Source organism: Thunnus thynnus, chromosome 2, assembly GCF_963924715.1.
Source record: "Thunnus thynnus chromosome 2, fThuThy2.1, whole genome shotgun sequence".
Classification (NCBI taxonomy): domain Eukaryota; kingdom Metazoa; phylum Chordata; class Actinopteri; order Scombriformes; family Scombridae; genus Thunnus; species Thunnus thynnus.
In genome coordinates this window covers 12,980,382-12,999,392 of record NC_089518.1, presented here as the reverse complement: position 1 = coordinate 12,999,392, position 19,011 = coordinate 12,980,382, and the positions used below count along the sequence as shown (strand labels likewise).

The 19,011-nt window shown below is 40.7% G+C and overlaps 2 protein-coding genes across 7 annotated transcripts; one reads left to right on the top strand and one right to left on the bottom strand.

The window, feature by feature from the left end:
• Window positions 1–2,296: 2,296 nt before the first annotated feature.
• On the bottom strand, window positions 2,297–10,519 carry ggt5a (gamma-glutamyltransferase 5a). The gene is made up of 12 exons (XM_067603780.1): window positions 9,838–10,519; window positions 9,283–9,410; window positions 9,078–9,173; window positions 7,765–7,951; window positions 7,509–7,669; window positions 7,127–7,273; window positions 6,717–6,847; window positions 5,187–5,371; window positions 4,879–4,970; window positions 3,436–3,542; window positions 3,143–3,253; window positions 2,297–3,057 (listed from the first exon to the last, which is right to left on the bottom strand). The coding sequence occupies exons 1-12, from the start codon at window positions 10,002–10,004 to the stop codon at window positions 2,911–2,913; spliced, it is 1,659 nt and encodes a 552-aa protein (XP_067459881.1). The 5' UTR covers window positions 10,005–10,519; the 3' UTR covers window positions 2,297–2,910.
• asphd2 (aspartate beta-hydroxylase domain containing 2) lies at window positions 9,455–18,644 on the top strand. 6 transcript variants are annotated; one of them, XM_067603799.1, is made up of 5 exons: window positions 12,834–12,950; window positions 13,084–13,161; window positions 14,310–15,520; window positions 16,004–16,117; window positions 16,328–18,644. In XM_067603799.1, exons 3-5 carry the CDS (start codon window positions 14,656–14,658, stop codon window positions 16,456–16,458), a joined length of 1,110 nt encoding a protein of 369 aa, XP_067459900.1. In that variant the 5' UTR covers window positions 12,834–12,950; window positions 13,084–13,161; window positions 14,310–14,655; the 3' UTR covers window positions 16,459–18,644. The 6 variants fall into 6 exon arrangements, with proteins under 6 accessions (XP_067459926.1, XP_067459900.1, XP_067459909.1 ...); XM_067603825.1 differs by lacking the exons at window positions 12,834–12,950; window positions 13,084–13,161 and adding an exon at window positions 9,455–9,478; XM_067603808.1 differs by having other exon boundaries at window positions 12,838–13,157.
• The last annotated feature ends 367 nt before the right edge of the window (window positions 18,645–19,011 follow it).

Here is a 19,011-nt window from a genome sequence, read left to right as displayed (position 1 = left end):
GCATGAGGCCCTACCCATGATCCTCTCCTGGCAACCTTTTGTTCCTGCTGCCAGACATGGTAATGTGGCATTTGCAACAGGTGGCTCCTATAAGGTCAGGGCACAGTGTGACTATCACACCCCCCGAGGTCCAAATACCATATGACAGGGCAACAGAGCCCACCCTGAAAATCACCAGGATCTTATTATTTGACCTTTTCTTTTCAGTATTGATTTATTTCCCTGGGTTTTGAGTATAAATAACCCAAAAAAATCAATTACTTAGCAATACTACTGGGTGAATTCAAACTATTTCGCAGGAAGGCCAGTGAGCAGTCACATAAAGCACATCATATTTCTTTGGAGACTTTAACTCAGGAAACTGCTCCCCTGTTTATATGAGTCACTGTTTGATCTGATTATCTTGCTCCAGCTGCTGCATGCTCCGGCACAAAACTGAAAAATAATTTATGAAAAACAGCACAGAAAAGTCATGCAGATTGTTCAGAATACATTATGGCACACAGGAGCGGATTTGCAGAGCAGATTTCAAAAGCAGTGACTTAAAGGATTGACTGTCTGAGGGACACTTTAGTGCATCCTGAAAATGCTCACTTCACATCACTTGCCATTATTGGTTGTTTGGTTTATCATAGATTGCAAGGATTGATTTATTTTTGTCTCTTTCAGCTCTTAAAATGATTAATATTTAACTATTATGCATTTACTATTTTATGTCTTAAAACAACAGTCAGGTGCTCATATGAACACTGACACTGAGGTTTTTCCTCGCTGTAATCATTCCTCCTGTTCATACTGGTGTCACGGTCACAGCTGTGCCTCCAGTTTATCCCTTGTGTTTCTGGTGTTTCCCTTTCCCCTGTGTCTCCTGTGCTCCTATCTGTCTGCGTGTGTGTGTGGGTGTGTGTGTGTCTGTGATGTGGGCGTGGCGCTCCTCTCACTCTCCCAGCTCCCTGATTGCTGTCCAGCCTACACACCTGCTCCAGTCCACACACCTGCAATCCATTAACTCATCTACTCAGCAGTATATCAACCCCGGTTCTTTATTCACTCATTGCCAAATCATTGTTTTAGTCATTTTGGTAGATAACATCTCAGGCCACTTTGAATTGTGCATTCAAAGTTTAGTCTCTCGAGTTGCTTTGTTCACTGAACTAACCTTTCTCCCTGTGCCACAGGATCACTGCATACCTGCCTGTTTTCCTGCTTATCTCTCTGCCTGCTGACCAGTCATCCAGTCAACCATCCCTGTCTTCATCACTGCTTCACCAGCCACCAGCTTCCCTCTGCCCCTCTACCTTTGCCTGCTGACATCCTCATCTCTATCTGCCTTCACTCCCTGAGAGCCCAGTCAATAAACCTTTTCTTATCCATTCCAATCCTGAGTCTGTGTCCTGCATTTGTGTTCCCCTCTGTTGATCATAACAACTGGCTATTAAAAGATCCCCTTAAGATGTACTTTCAATGTAAGTGATGGGGTGCAAAATCCACAGTGTGTCCATGCAGTCATTTTGTGAAAAAAATGCATTTAAAAGTTGATCTGAAGCTTATGAGGATTCAGCAGTCTGAGTTAGTCATATCAAGTGGATATCTGACACATTTACAGTCTTTTTAGCATCAAATTCCCTCTTTGTGTTTCCTCGGACAGTGTCTCCCTGTTGAGCTGCGGTGGAAGTATAGTAACAAAAAGAGGGATTTTGACACTAAAAAGACTGTGACATTGAAAGATATCTACTTGATTTTACTCATTTGGACGGCTGAAGCTTCATATTAGTTTCAGATAAACTTTTAAATACATTTTTGCACAGAAGGAGGACTGTGGATTTTGTCCCCATCATTTACATTGTAAGTGCATTATGAAGGGATCTTCTAATGGTCATTATAAACAGGAGGAATGATTACAGCAAGAAAAACATGTTTCAATGTTCATTTGGGCACCTGACTGTTGTTTTAAGACAAACTTGAAAAATCATGAACCTGTCCTTTAATCCACCATTTTTTTTATTTTTGCACATACTCTTTGTGACACCTTAACTGTGAAAAATATATGAAGTCCATTTCAAGCACTTTTCTAACTGTTATTGTGTTAAATGTAGTAAATAATATTTAAGGATGGCACAGACTGTGAAATCAATAAAATCATATTTCAAAAACTAAAATAGTGTTAGCCAATTTGTGATTATTGCTCTTCAGAGTATGAAGAGTTAACACATCTATTAGAGATTAGCATCCTGAAAACCAACTTTTAGATTGTGTCAATGTGCTTCAACATATTTGTTACAGTAGATAAAGCATGTAAAAAAAGTGATATATTTTATTTAAATAGTACACATATAATCCGTATTTCATTCACTGTATATTTATTAGTGCCCATATAGTAAAGGTGAAAGAGTAACTCCAGTACTGAGAGTGTGAATGCAAGATAATACCAGATAGAAACAAGTTATTAACTTAATGAGACAGTCTGAAATAGCCTGCTATCAGATACTAATGTAAATATACTATCATGTCAAGTCTATGATGTGAATAATGGAATGTGTTGTGCCCTGTTTCACAACAGAAAAATGTAAGGAGTGGCAAGAATGGGGGAGATGGCTTGAGAGATAAAAATGTGTACAAGCAAGCTGAACAAAACAGTCAAAGGAGGTCAGATACAGTCACAGATAACAACAGTGTTTCTTCTTGAACAGTAAAATCCATCATGTCACCGTTACAGGCAGTTCTGTTCAGAGGCCACGCGTTTAACCGCTACACGTGTCCAGCTGAAGAAGCCTGTTATTAAGCGTCTTGTCCAATGATTTTCCAGCAGGACAAACACCATCGGTTGCAGGTTTTCTGGTGTTCTGGTTGCAGGAAGGTCTCAGTAGCCTTCAGGCCATCCTGTGTAACCAATGTCACTGAATCCTGGTCTCAGTATCCAGCTGGTTGGCCCAGTTTCCTGGCATCAGACACAGCACAGATACAGCCGTCCTCCTTCTCCACAGCGTTGACCACGTTGTAGAAATTCTTTGCAGTTCCATGGTTGTGTCCCAGAGCTTTCAGAGCCTCGATTACATTCTGAAGGCAGAGAGCAGAGAAGACTCAGGTGGAATACAGTATGATGTGTTGCTTCACCAAACAAATGTATAATGCAGTGATTTACCTCATCAAATTTAGGTTCAAATTTCAGTGTATTTTCAGAGTCGACATAAACAACCGGAGAAGCAATTGCCTCCTTAAGGCTCTTCCCAAACCAAAGATGGTTCATGAGCGCCTGGAAGAAAAACAGAACATCATGTCGCAATCTGCGAGATGGCAAAGTGATGATTACAGAATGGATTACGGCAGACACTGTAGACTCTCATGAAGACAACACTTGCTATGACAACAGTGAGGGGCATTAGTCTGCAGCAATTTATCTTAATGGCACTTAGTGTGATTGCCATGGACACGTACTGAGGCCATCCCAGTCGTGATCATACTCCCACCAGTCGATCCAATCACCAACATCTTCGTCTGAGACTTCAGCACAGCGGGAGCCATGGAGGAGGGAGGCTGCTCCCCTGCGAACACAACAAAAGCCTTGACTGACAGGACAGACGACTACAATTCAGACCCATTAATGTGAGAAGAACAAGAAGAGAATTGATATAAATGCAATCAGAAGAGCTCTTTTTAATGCTGTGAACCGCAGCTGTGCATCAGAGGGTGAAGGGCATTTATTCAATACTGACATGTACCTTTACCCTTGTTCAACAGCTGACATCATACAGTGGTGAACACTGAAGCCACATGCGAGTTTCACCCTCTCTATATTGTATTCATCCCCTCTTTTAAATATGTATGCTTTTTTTAAAATATGCCAAACTCTCAATAAAAGGGCCATGTTAATAAATGAAAATCAAGGCTATTTATTTATATCAATTGTGCTTCTATAGTGTAGCAATATTAATGCAGATTCAGTGATTTTTCATCATTTTTGAACTATTGAAATGCTACGAAACTAAGGATCTACTTTTCTAGGGTTCATATCCCATTAGAAACAAGACTACGAGTCTGCAGCCATGCTAGCAACTCTGTAAGGTTATATTTCAGCACAGTTGTGCTTTGAACCAAATGCTAAAATCAGCATGCTAACATGCTCACAGTGACGATGCTAAAATACTGATGTGAAACAAGTATAATGTTTACCATACCAGATTTCATGGCAAGCCATTCAATAGTTGTGGAAGCATTTCACAAAAACAAGAAAAATGTCAACTTCAAGGTAGCACCAGAGCAAAAGTCAGCACAAAGTCAATAGACTTCATCCACAGGATACCATGCAAACAAAATTTCATGGCAGTCTGTCTGGTAGATATTTCAGTCTTGACCAAAGTGATGGACCAATTAACTGTGAAACGGTCATTGCCATCCATAGAGCAATGCCGCTAGCATGGCTAAGAAGTCGGTAAACTTAAATAATTATACAATGTCTGTTTGATATCCACCCACAATACCACCAAAAATAGAGAACTGTAAATTCCGAGGTATCAGATACAGTTAACCAGCTGTGTTCTCCCTTCATGCAGCACATATATACTATTAAAGTGTCTCTGATAAAGGTATTTGACCCTGTTCCAGTGGATAACTTTGCAACACCCCAAGCAATGTGAGTGTACACATATGTAATGTGTGCAATTCTCAATTCCCATGCAGCTACTTCTTCCTGGCCATCAATACATACATGAATGAATGTGAATCAGCAACCCTGCTTAAATCATAAAGTTACTCTATGAATCTGAAAGAAAAAAACATAGCCATACCAGTATTACCTGTATCTAATGAAATATGCATTATATATAATAATACAGTATACAATATACATTAATTTACAATACATCGAGTCGATCTGATTACCAGGATAGATGCTATCAGCTCTCCCACAGAAGTCAGACAGCTCATTGTTGAGGATGACTCCGGTGTTTGGAGAGAAGACTTTTGAGCCAAATCTGTAAGGAAAATACATCAAATTACCTGAATCTAAATGACGACACTTCTAACACCAATTAATTTTTTCATCATTTGTGTCATTGTGTCACTTGTTGCTTCTTCTCAAAAAACACTTTTTCATCATCTCTTAAATCGTTTTTAATCGTCTACTTTCATACCAACAATCATATTTGATGGTTGATTTCTCCTTGTGAAGCAAAACTGAGCATACTGACATGTGGTTGATGGTGCTGGTGACAGACACAGCAGATCCATCCTCAGCCAGCACAGACAGATGCGTGGTGCCCATGCTGTCCAGGTACGAGGTGATGTTGTAATACTGGGGATCATGAGTCTTGTCATTGCTGATCAAGCTCCTGATGTGTTTGGCAAAGCTTTCCTCTTTGAAATTCTTTACCATCTGTAAGAAGTACAGAGCGTTTAAAAAAAACATATCACAGGAATACAAATTTACAAGGTAAAGCGATAATAACGTTTCACTCTTCTAGTTGCCTGGAAAAAAACCCTTTCAGTCCCAGGCCTCAAACTGCTTTCTATCTGCCTCTCAAACTCTCTTGTTTTCTTTATTCAAATAACCAGGCCTATTTGAAAATGAAGAAACATTTGGTGGGAATAGCTGCAGTCAAGATTTCTAACGGATTATACACATGTATGGTTTGCTTAGAAAAATCCAGCTACAAAATGCATTTATTTGAATGTGAAGGTGTCAGAAATTAGTCCAACTAACCAGTGAAATATTTAAGGTTTTAAGTTTAACAGACAGCAACTATGGGCTCACAACAGCATCATAAGCAATAAATACCACAAGAAAAAACTGATAAAGTGCACAAACCTTCACTCAAAATTACTTTTCCTCAAGTCAAACCATGTGACTGACCTCTCCGACTTCATGAGGGTCAAGGTTCAACACCTTGAACGTGATTATTTTCACAAAAGCATCATAACCAATTAATAACATGGGCAACTTTTTACAATAACAATATAGTATTAGTGGGAATATGGAAAGGGAACCTCCAAATGTCAAACATAAATGTGAGATGATTCGACTTTGGAACAGACTTGTGAATATGACTGATCAGCTCACTAGAAAGATTTTTAATTGGGACAAAAAACTGATTACAGTGTAATATTCATAATGCCCGGCGCATTCCTGATGTACAAAGAAAGATGGTGATGTTTGGTATGAACCTAAATTAAGAACATATTGTCTGATGAAAAGCAAGTGTGGAGCCTTATGTGAAGCAGAATTTATCTAAAAGTCAAAGATCTCTGTGTGTTCAGTTATGTTCAGGTACATTAGCATCAGCTATACAAACAGGCAGGTTTACTGCTCTCGCTAGAGAGGGAAGACTCTGTGTGCTATATGATTTAGGCGAGACTGAAGACAAAGTCCATTTTGTGTTTTATTGCTCATTATATGATGATTTAAGGGCTACACTATTTAGTTTTCCTGGATGAATGATTTACAAAACCTAGAACCATGTGTAATGTAAGAAGTTTTGTTCTTGTCTATGTTAAATGTTTCACCACTGCAACTGTATTTTGGTTTCTTGATTGATTGGCAGTGACCGTTATAAGCCATGACTAAACTTAACTACTTAAAGATAATAATGATATATACAATAATAGCATGTGTAGAACGTGCTCAAATTTACTGAAATTATTTATTAATTCAGTATGTTGTTGAGAGTAAAAAGGACTGATATACTGTAGGAGTATCCACTGAAACATTTAGTAAAACTTACTTCTTCTGAGCTGAACTGAGGATCTCGGATGTGTTTCTTTAATCCATTTGCAAATTTAAAGGCTTCAACATAGCGGTGATAAGTCAGCGTCTTTTCTTCACCTGTCAGAGATGTTGAATTCAGGCCGTATCCTGTAAATAAAAACATGTGCTCAGTTTTCCGTTTCTTAGTGTGTTCCACTTCCAGAGATTGATCTGGATTCATGACGCATGAAACACAGAAACTCATACACTCACATCACTACTCAGTCTCCTTTTTTGAGTAAACAACTCATATGCAGCAACCATCTAAAGCACTAATTTGGGATGGATCTGCTCAACAAATGCAATAGCAACACAACTAACAAGCTTCAGTATGTGATTTGAAAGCATAGATGAGCAGCAGTTCTGCAGTCTGTGTACAGCAGGAACCTTTCATGATGTTAAGGATGAGGCTGAGGATGATGCCTCCTGCAGGGGGTGGGGGTATGTACATCTGGTACTCTCCCAACGGAACAGCCCACGCATCCGTCACTGTAGCTTTGTACGATGCCAAGTCCTGCGCCGTGAGTCTTCCTCCTGAGCAAAAACATTCAAACAAATGGTTCTACTAAGCAAAACTGAGCAAAATGCATTTCAGTTCCATATAATCAAGACTTTTAATGGATCCAGGCAGCTCACGCTGGAGTCTGTGAGTGATCACTGCAGTGCTTTACAGACTGAATTGATTTGTTCATTTGTAATTAGATCATTGTGCCAGCAGAGATATAAGATGGTTGGAAAAGAGAGCATGATGAAACTCGTCTGACAATACCTGCCTCCTGTATGTCACGGATTAAATCATCTGCTATTTTCCCAGTGTAGAAAACATCTGCCCCATCATTTGCAATCATCTGCAACGTGTCGGCTAGTTTTTCAAATTTCACAATATCACCAGTCTTCAGCAAGTTCCCGTCCTTATCTGAATACAACTTACTGGAGGACAAATACAAGGACAGTAAAAATCATGCAAATGCAGAAAGGTGCAGTTTTTTTTTGTTTTTTGTTTTTTTTCTGGGTTTCTTTCATACCGCAGTGACTGAGTCTGGTTTGTATCAATGTACGGGATGTATCGGCCTTGGATTGGAGGGATAGGGAACCCGTCTCTGGCGAGCTGGATGGTCGGCTTGAAGAGATCGGCCCAGGGCAACTTCCCGTAAAGATGGTGTGCCTCTTGATAACCTCGAATTTCCCCCGGGACTCCAATCCATTGGGGACCTGGATGGATGGATAGGTAGGTCAATGGTGGAAAGAAAGTAACTATATTTACCCAAGTTCTGAATGTAAGTACAGTTTTGTGGTGCATTTCAGGGAATAATTGTTGTACTTTTTTCTTTTTTACACATCGTTCAAGATTAAACGAGTGTCTCCCAACCTTTATGGCTTACAACCTCTTACAAAAACTACTACTATTTAATACTGATATTACATAATACTATTATTATAGTCTACTGATATGATAGTAAATCAATCACAGGGCTCATTTTCTGCAGGAGTACGTTTACTTTTGATGCTTAAAGTAATTTTGATGATAATACTTCTTTAGTTAATTGGGATTTTCAATGTAGGACTTACTTGTCCATGGAGTATTTTTTCATTAATGTATTAGTACCTCTACCAATGTAAATATCACAATAAGTAGATAATGATTAAGATATTTTCAGTCTTAACAGAATTTTTTTTGTGGGCCAATGACTTCATCATTTTTTACAAATGCATTGTGTTTAGCTTTGCTCTGTTCACATCTTTTATTTGGCTGATACTGCAGACTATACAAAGGTTTTGCCAATCAGATAATAATTTCATATCAGTTACAGGTCTTACTCTCCTGTTTCTGTCTATTTATAGGCTTACAAGTGTTGCAACAAGATTAATGGTTAGTTTGTTCCACTGTATGTGGTCTTGGCTCAGAGGAGAGCAGTTCATGGCCAGTTCCTATGACAGTCTCTTGGGGCCCCAGTATGTATACAATCACACTCTTACGGCATGGGAACATCAACAAAAGAAGAAATAAAGACATATGCATGTCCAAGAAAGGACTGATAGTATCTGTAGCAATACACAAAGAGAAACCAGACGGGCAATAAACCCATCAACTTCGTGTCCTCATGTGGTAAATAACATTCTCCAGTCTTGACCTGAACCGAATTCCTCAAAAGTCAGAGCTCTTACAAATGCTTAGTCTTATCTTCTCCCTGCATGATAAAGCAGAGCATTGGTAACCAACCCTAACGCCTGGCACAAAAGACAGAGCAAGAAAAACAAGAACGGCTTCCTAAAAAAGAATCAGGAACAGAAAACAGTGTGTCTATACAGGTTACGCCCTGATATGTAAGAGCAGTACCTGACACCAGCTGGAAGGTCTTGGGACATGACTTCAGCAGGTCAGATTTAAACTTCCCAGGTACAGTCTCTCTGGAGTTGATGATTTTGACTTTACCTTTGAAAAGAGGAGATATTACTAATTAACTGTGTCTCTCCAACATGCAGGTCACTCGTTAGTTCTGCTGTATTAGAGAGCTGAATAAATGAATGCATGTGGCTGTTACCAGAGCTGTCCATCACTGTGAATATGGACCCCCCTCCGATCCCCATACTCTGCGGGTTCATGACCGAGGTGCAAAGCAGCGCAGCAATGGCGCCATCTACCGCCGATCCCCCTTTCTGAAGGATGTTCCTGAAAGATTTCACACTCATCACCATCCCTGTCAATCTATTGTCCTCATGCAGATGCCTGCCAAGTAGGTAAATGGAATGTTTATGTTTTGCATACGCTGGTCTTATGTAAAGCATATACAGCCAGTTTCCTTGTTTAATAAATGTTCTACAGACATGAATTTGGTTCAGTTTTTAACAGTGTTAAAACCAGTAAACCAATAGACATATTTGTTAGAATTTAAGCTGTCAGTTTACTATTGAGTTCTTTACGATTAAAATGTGTAGTGTAACCGCTGAGAGAGTAAGTGCTAAAAATTAAATGCTTCTAAGTATTGTGCGTAATGTGAAGTCTACCGTTCGTAATAATCACATTATCCTATTATCCAGAGCAAATGGAGATATTTGCGTAGCCAAGAAAAAAGTTCAAAAGTTGAAGTGCCACTCACCGTCCAATCTCTGAACATTTCCCAGAGTCTGCGGCCACTGCAGCGCTCGAGAAAGTGCCATCTGGACATTTGCGCCTCACAAGTACAGCAATACACACAATTATGGCAACAACACAGAGCAGCATCAGTGCGCAACAAGAATACACCTTCGCCTTTGACCTCGCCATGGCTGATATTACCGAGAGACCTAAGCGGGGATCATTAAACTTTTATCTGAGGTTATCTCTTCTGCAACTGCATAAGTTGACTGAGTGGATAACTGGGAGCCCAGTTGCCCCCATCAGAAGGGGCGTACGCTGGAAAGTCTGGCTCCACCTCCGCCTGAAACCCAAGCGAAGGGGAAGGAAGTTGTGACACAGCTGTCGAGCCATGCCTGAGGTTTTACCTGGAAACAGGATGCAAACTTGCCGCTATGTGGCTTACACAGCGGGGTGATGGAACAAAACTCCCAGAGTAACAGATGGCAGATACACACTAATCAGAAACTTACAAAGGATGAAGTTTCAAACAAAGAAAAACAAAACGTGCTTGAACATGTTTGTATCACCCTTGGTGGCAGGTCATTGACTCTTCTAACAAATGCACACAACTAAAGAGTTATCAGTATTTTCAGGAGTGTGTTACAGAAATGTACTGAATTATCTGGATATCCTTGCTGGAAGAGGCTCTATCATTTCCATGTTCTAGATTTGAGGGGAATTCATTTTATTCAGAAGAATTCCAGATAACTCAATTAAAATGAGCGTTTTATAACAGAGACCTGTACTACGAAGCAGGATTTAAAAAAAAAAAAAAAAAAAAAGAGACAACTGTGTGATGATAACTGGAAATAAAAACGGAATATTGTAGCTGGAAAACCCAGAGTTCACTGAGCTAGTTGATAACCAGCTTCGTAGTACTGGTTATCTGAACGACCAATATTAGGCTCAGTGAAGCCAGATAATGAAAAGATATCCTGGGAATATTGAACTTGCTTCGTAGTACAGACTTCTGGGGCCCCAATGCAGCAACAAGCTTGTAATTTGAAATATACATCAGCTTAGAAATGTACAATATTATTACTTTGGACGCTCTTAAAGAAGACTTATTTCGACTTTAATGTTCTTTTTTATTTGCCACTGCTGCAGTGTTAGTGAACCATGTAGCATAAGTGGCTTGAGTCTGTGCCATAACCTAGTATGTCAGTCTCCTGTAGGTTTAAGGTGAAGATGTAGTAGAAGAATTACTTTACTGGTGTTGAGTAAATGCAAGACAGTTGAGTTGAGTCAGACGTGTCAGAGCATGTCAGACTGGTGATAAACATGAAACCACAGCTGTCAATGTTGTCATGTAATGTGGTAATACTTGTTCTGTTTATACTCATGCTCCAGGAGAAGCCAAAAGACTTTCTATTGACAGTCTAGGGCAGTGGTTCTTAAAGTGGGGTTCGGGGACCCCCAGGGTTTCCCTTAGGGGGTTCCAGGGGGTCCCCAGCAAAAGGGGAATAAATTATTTTGACTTTATTTCCATCCATAAGTAACACAATGACCAAATGTATGACAATTTTGGTCATGAGTTTCATACACTTTCTGTAATAAAACATCTATAAGCAAAAATCTTATCAGATGGGGGTCTGTGGTCTAATTTGTGTCAGTTTAGGGGTCCTTGATGTGAACAAGTTTGAAAACCACTGGTCTATGGTCATTCCTGGGAAGAGTAAAGGGGCCCCAAGAGTGTGATCTGTACTTGGACTCACTTGGGAAAAGTTTCTGTTGTCGCATTTTGTTATATTCTGATCACCATCAAACTACTGCTCCATGGCTGCAATCCTCACCTGTTGCAGTGCATCTTGGGTAATGGAGTCTGCAGCCAGATCAAATAGTAGTCGATGGGCGAGCCATCAGCCATACGGAAGAGGGAGGCTGCCAGCTGAGTCAAGCTGCTGGGAGATTACCAAAGTAATAGCGGATATAAGACAATTTCACCTTCAAAATAAATGCATTCACCATTGGATGCTTGGAAAAAAGATTATTTAGGTTTTCTATGAATAGAATGAGACTGTAACAAATGATTATTTTGATTGTTGATTAATATGCCAATTATCTCCTAAATTAACAGATTAATTGTTATGTCTAGCCATAAAATGTCAGAAAAAGTCATGTTGATGTATTCAAAATGCTTGTTTAATCCACTCAACAGTCCAGATCCCAAAGATATTTAGTTTGATGTCACATACAAAGAAATGCATCAAATCCTGACATTTTAGAAGCTTAGTCCAGATAGCAGGTTTAACAAACCCTGAACCTGGAAAAGTTGGTGGAGAATCCCTGGTGATACAAAGTGATACAAAGGTCCTGCAAGCACAAACATCAGCTAATTTGTCTGATAAAATTTGTCCCGCCGAGCAAAGTTCTTAAGTGGTTACTCTAGCGATAGAGTATTGTACTTCCATAAAGTTGTGCAACTTGCAAGAGACAAATTACAAGAAGACTGATGAATATCAAAGCAGCGAGGCCGAGAAATCCTGACTTTTAGTCCCTACATGGGTCAAGCTCCAAAAATGCTGGATCCTACATTTCCCATAAGGCAACTCAGTGCCACCTAAATGCTTACTTCTTTTAGACCCCACACCTCTAGTTTACAATACAGGTTTTCTGATTTTAAAAAAAGTATCCAGCCCAAGCGAAAGATAACCCTGATGACATCACCGGGGTTATTTTTTTCAAAATTTGGAAAGCTCATTCTGGAGCCACAGAAGACATTATACAACTGTTTTAACAGGCTTCCTCATGACAAGTAAACTGGACTTCACATGTAAAAGCAGTGGAGTGGCCCTTTAAAAATAGGGATGCTATGCTTTAGAAGAAGTAGTTAATGATACTACTTAGACTAACTTCTTGTGTTAAAAATTAATTGTTGTTTTACCATCTAGAAATTGCACAGCATTGCACTGCATGGAGATGGGTGGAGACATTTATTTTGAACGCTACAACCGGATGTGTTGTTGCGTATTTTCTGGCACTCGACCCTGGGTGTCTTCCCTGTTGGAGCTTCAGTATTTACAACAATATTACCAGAAGCCTATCCGTCGCTGCTGTCCAGCACAGACAGACAGACAGGGAGTCAAACCGTCGGTAGGAAAGCTTTTATGTTTTTTTTTTCCAAGCATACAGTGGGCGTTACTTCCAGTTAGGACTTCTTTTGTGCATTTGGGAGATATTTCCTATAATGTTGGCGAGTGATATCCGTCTACCTTGTGCACTGCAGTGGTGCGCAGCTTCGCCTGGAGAAACACCTGTGCGCCTCTCCTCTTCTCCACTGGTCACAGTCATGAATGTTGAGTAGGTATGGATGCAAACCTGTGCACGAATCAACGCACCACACATCCACCAAGTGAAGACAAGGCAATCAAGCGATCTGCTTGTTCACCGCGGCTCATTGAACGTTACAGCTCATCAGTATCTTGGTCATCACTTTGTATGGCAGCTTTTGGCCCCGGTGGCAGCATCTCTAGTGGCCAGATTACATGGAAACAGTGGAGTATTGGAGGGAAAAAGGCAGGGTGTGTGTTTCATTACATGGCTTCATGGTTGGGTTTGATGATCAGAGCCAGTCTTGTCCTAAAAGCAGCGGGAGTGTGTGGGGGATGTGGGGGCGTCTTGATGCTGTCAGACAGGATGTAGGGGAGGATCTAATGGAGCAGGATTACCCGACCATTTTTGGTGAGAGAGCATCGTGGAGTTCTGATCACAGTTGACGCATTGCACTCCTCGCGTTTTGGCTGCTGGTCCATTATCATTATATAATCATACTCATGTAATCCTTTTTTTTTTTACTGAAGCAGCATACGATTACACAGACTACAGCTCGCCCCCTCCCTCCCCCTGAGGATCCATTTATGCAGCTCCTGCTGAGCAACCTATGAATGCCAATTATAATTGTGGGTGGGTACCAACACTGTTTACGTTTACATAATTCAGTGTCTAATGCGCGCATGTGTGCGTGGTGCGCAATAATACAAAAGGAGAGATTTGTGTTAAATTCAGCAATGTGCCCATGACTCATGGTTTTGTACAGTGCAGTACAGGAGTGTGTGGAAACCTGAATCCAAATTGTCTTGTTATCAAAGTGTATTTCTGTGTGTGTGTGTGTGTGTGTGTGTGTGTGTGTGTGTGTGTGTGTGTGTGTGTATGGGGTGCAGTCATTTTGAAGTCCACAGTGTGTGGGTGAGTTTCAGCAGGTGTGTTTTACATGCGGTGCATACAGGATGGGTATTTTCTGTCAAACTCTGAGGAGGAGGATATGTTTCACAGACACAAAGCTATACGTGTAATGAGATCTGCATCAGATGAATTAATCATTCGGCGGGCACACACATCTACAGTAAAGAGAGTTTGGATCATTAATATCAATCGCAGCATCCTCCTAATGTCAGTTACAGCATCTTCCTCTCTCCTCATTCCTCTTTCTCTCCTTCTGTCTTTGTTTTTCAGAGAACAGATAACCCTAAGGCGCGGTGTCTGTCTGCATTTGTCTGGGAGGACGAGAGAGGGAGCAGCACAAATACCGCACAGCCAGACATCATGCAAAGAGAAACCTTCCCTCGTTGCCAAGTGCTGAAATGTTAGGACTGGAGACTGAGTGTGTCAGATCAAATCGGCAGACTGTTTACATTTTGGGGGGCAATAAGAGCTGCTTGACAGTAGACTCACTAACATCTCGTGTGTGCTTCAAGGCCCCTTTCAATCACTATCAAGAAACGACGTGTTAACTGATCTTTCATCAGCACTCCCCCCCCCCACCCCCCCGTCAGATTCAGCATTCTAGAAAAGAGCCTAGATGGAGTGGTCACTAGAGAGTGTGAGGGAGATGGTGGCTGGAGGGATGCAGTCTATAAGGGAGTGTGAGATCTGTGCTTTTGCCATAGCCATGTGTGTGCTGCTGCTGTTTATGTGGTATTGTTACAGGGTGGGCCGAGAACACGGCTCCAGCCCTCTGCGTGGGAGGTATCTGACTGGGCCCAGCCGGATTGGAGGGGTGGTGGGGGGCTTCATGAGTTCAGACTGCCGTGGCAGGGGTAAAGGGAAGCATGGGTCAATGTTAGAAGAGCAGAACGGCTTCAACTTCTGCCAGTCCTCGGAGTGCTTCCGCTGTACCAGTGCTGGAGAGAGTCTGAACCAGAGGCTCTATCACAGCCTGCAGGATTACGCCAAGCGCTACACCTGGTCAGGTATGGGCAGGGTGCATAAAGGAGTCCGTGACCAAGGCCGATACCTTAACAGCCGACCCACCATCCAGCGGCCAGAGGTCTTCTTCCTCCCTGACCTACCGTCAGCCCCTTTCTTCTCCAGAGAAGTGCAGAGACATGATGTGGAGCTGCTGGAGCAGAGCTTCCCTGCCCTTCTGGCTGAGTTTGAGAGCATCTACCACCAACCTCCCGCCCGCAGCGGCTCCTCCCTCCCTCCAGGGTGGAAAGCCAACAGCACTCCCCGTGGGCAGTGGTGGACCTACTACCTGGTCAACCAAGGCACCCCTCTGGTTCTTAATGTCAGGAGGTGTCCACGAGCATGGAGGGTGCTGGGCCAGTTGCGCACCTTCATCGCCAACAACGTGTTCGGAAACGCCTGCTTCTCTGTGCTGACGCCTGGAGCTCTGATCACTGAGCATTACGGTCCAACAAATGTCAGGCTGCGCTGCCACCTGGGTAAGAGAGTGAACTGTTTAGTGAGCTGAAACTGATTCAGCCATGTGATGTCTGAGGCTCAGCGTGTATTTGCTCGAACTCAGCAGCAGATGATTTCAGTAATAAGCATCTTTAACTAGAGAGGAGGAGCACCCCTGTGAAATCAACTGCTGTTGTGTTAAGACTGAAAACCTGAATCCTCTTGGGTCATGATGGCACATTTGAAATTAACTGGCTGATACTACAATTTTTTTTAATCTGCTGCACCTGAGCTTTGATTCTATTTCCAACTGCACCCTGTGAGATGGTTATAAATAGTGATGTTTACTGTTGTGTGGGCAGGATCTTTTGTGAGATGCTCTTTAAATAGCATACTGTGATGATACAGGACACTCAAGAACATTTAGTCTGGGATATGTCACATGGGAGGTTGGTTAGCAACACAAAATGCTTTAAAATGCCTTGAATTGATGACACACTGATGGACTTATTTTTCTCTGGCAGGTCTCAGAGTGCCCCCTTCCTGTGAGCTTGTAGTCGGTGGAGAGCCACAGTGCTGGTCTGAGGGAAGCTGTCTGCTTTTTGACGACTCCTTCCTCCACAGGGCCTTCCACGAGGGTAAGAAGGGATTAAAGTTGAATCTTTGTATTTATTTCTCGAAAGAGGATTGACCTAAAAATGGTATAATCCCAGATTTCTTTTATATTTTCCTAAGGAAAAAGAAAAATGAAAAGAGCCACTTTTCAGTGAGGAGGATTGGTTCAAAATCAGGATAAAATGGGGTTCTTGATTTTTTTTTTTTCTGTTGCTATATTTCTGTGTGTGTAGGTGGCGCAGAGGACGGCCCCAGGGTGGTCTTCATGGTGGACCTCTGGCACCCCAATGTGGCCGCTGCTGAGAGACAAGCCTTGGACTACATTTTTACCCCAAGCCGCTTAGAGGAGAAGGAGGGGAAATAGGTGTGAGTGAGATGCCCAAGCAAGAAACAGATGGAGTTTAGGGAAGTGTTTGTAGGATTGGGGAGCAACTCTTTTTCTGCCTCCAGACCAGCTCTCACATTCACTGTGTACATATTCTCCGTCTCATATCTCTCTTTATTAGCAGCTGACCAAACATTGGGCCTCTTTTATCAACCATGTTCCTGTCTTGATCGTGTGTTTGTGTAAAATGCAGCCACACTCAGAAGTACTTATTGTGCATTATTCAAAACTGAGCAGGTGCACGATTGTTCATGCGGCCATTTTATCAATGTATATTATAATGTATTTTATTTGGAATCATTGAATGTTGGATGGATGTGCATTAAACCAGGCACTAAAAATAACCCTCAAATATACAGTAAGAACAACATATCCAATACATTTTTATTATGTATTTCTCTTTTTCTCTATAACTTTGGGCCAAGTCTGGAGTAAAAATTGTTAAGCTTCAATGTACAACTCATGTCAGTTATTTATTTTGGTTGTACTTTATACAGTTCAACAGTATGCTGATAGAGAGCAGAGCGCAGTACAACGAGCCAAATAATAATATATCTGTAGCTGTTAATGTTTCGCAGCATATATGGGTCTTTTTATAGCAGAGCAACATACTCTATTAATTGTTTATGAACTAAAAACATTAATGGGGCCAACTCTTCCCAGGCATTAGGAGAGACACAACACTTTTGTGTAAAGTATTGGTGGCATATGACTAATCTTTTACACTTAGTATAACACCTACATTTCTGCAAGGGCTAAGAAATTTGATCATTCAACTTTTTGTATTACTCAACATAAACAGTCATATTTAAAATTCAAATTTTGATTCCAATGAAAGACATGATTGTCTGTGTGTTTGCACATTTTTCTTCACCACATTACAAAAACACCTACTTTCAAATGTGGGACAAACTTTAGATTGTTTAAATTTTTATGAATGACTGGACGGTGTGAATGGTGACATATTTTCAGTGATTGTAGTGCCCGTTATGGTTTAATCAAAGCTGCTGGTTACAGTGCAGGTTGCTTTCAGGACTACTGTTCCAAAGCTTCTAATAAACACATAAAACCAGATAACACAAATATGCATAATAAGCAAATGCAGTAGGAAACCTAACTTTATCTTGACTTACTTACAGGATGCCCAACTGGGATTTAATGACATTCTGAATCAACTGGAAACGGTTAACAGATATCTAAGCTAAATGCATCGCTGCATTTAGCGATCATGTAACATATTCATCCATATACTGCTTTGATAACAGAGGTCCAATGTCAATCATGACATGAATGTTTAATGCCTCTGTCATGACTCCTGCTGGTGTGGTAGTTTATTGTGCTCCCCTTTGAAAATCAATCCTGCTTTCACAAGACACGGTTAGATAAGCACATTTTTAGCTCAAATTGTGTGAGTCGGCCTGTGTTGTAACAATGGAGACGAAGCGTTTTTGGTAATTTACTAAACTCTTGTAATTTGGTTGTATTTGATATCAGGTTTGTATTTCTGTAAATAGGGTTGAGATAAAAAAAAAAAAAAAAATTGAACGGTTTTGAAATGATTGTCTTCAATGCTATAACTATTGTGTTGTCTTGATTTACAGGTACAGTGATTGCATTACATTCTCCGGTCCAACCATGAAAACAATTTGATAGATTAAATTTGTAGATTCTGTAAAATGTTTATGAAGTACTATCTCTGTTGTTTTGTGATGTTTTTTTTTTCTTTTTGCAATGCCATATGGTAACAACATCTATTATTAAAGCCACAATCCTTAATTCTTCAGCAGCACTTCATGGGTGTATGTGCAGAGTCTAGAAGGGTAAAAATGTGTTGCAAGTGAAAAGTAATCTTAAGCAGCTTTACCGGTCCGTTGCAATTCAAGATCCCTATCGATTCAATTTGAGTGTTTACAAAAGCACGATCATTTACAATCTGTTTACTGACACTCACATTGAGCTGTCCATAATTAGGTTTAAAATCAAGAGTGCTGTTAATCCACTTTAGAGTATGAAAACTGTCATTCCCCAAGCATTTGCTTTACAGTATATGATGGGGCAACCATTTTGTTTACATTTGGATTGAGGATTTGTCCTTAAACACATTCTTGTGTGGATTTTGAACAGTATTTCTGTACATTTAATAAATGGTTGAGTATCTTATTTAACCAGCTGTTGTCAGAAGTGTCACTTTTACACAGATATCACAATCAGAATCAGGAGACTTTCATTAATTAAACTAGTCACATCTGACTTCTTTCTAAAATACTAATTAAAAATACTACAGTAGTTGAATTGTGTGGTGGTAGAGAAGAAAACAGTTGTCTGAGGAAATGCCACCATAGTATTGATAATATACTCCACAATATAAAGTAGAGAGACTTAAATAATTTGTCTCCTCTTTTCAGTCGGATGCAGTTTTCTAGTGTTGACAGAGGGAGGCTCTGTTTTCTCATTGCAGCAGCAGTTATTTCCTGTCAGTGCTACACCGTTTTTTTAGAGGATATGAAACCAGTAGCAGTATCAATACCTGTC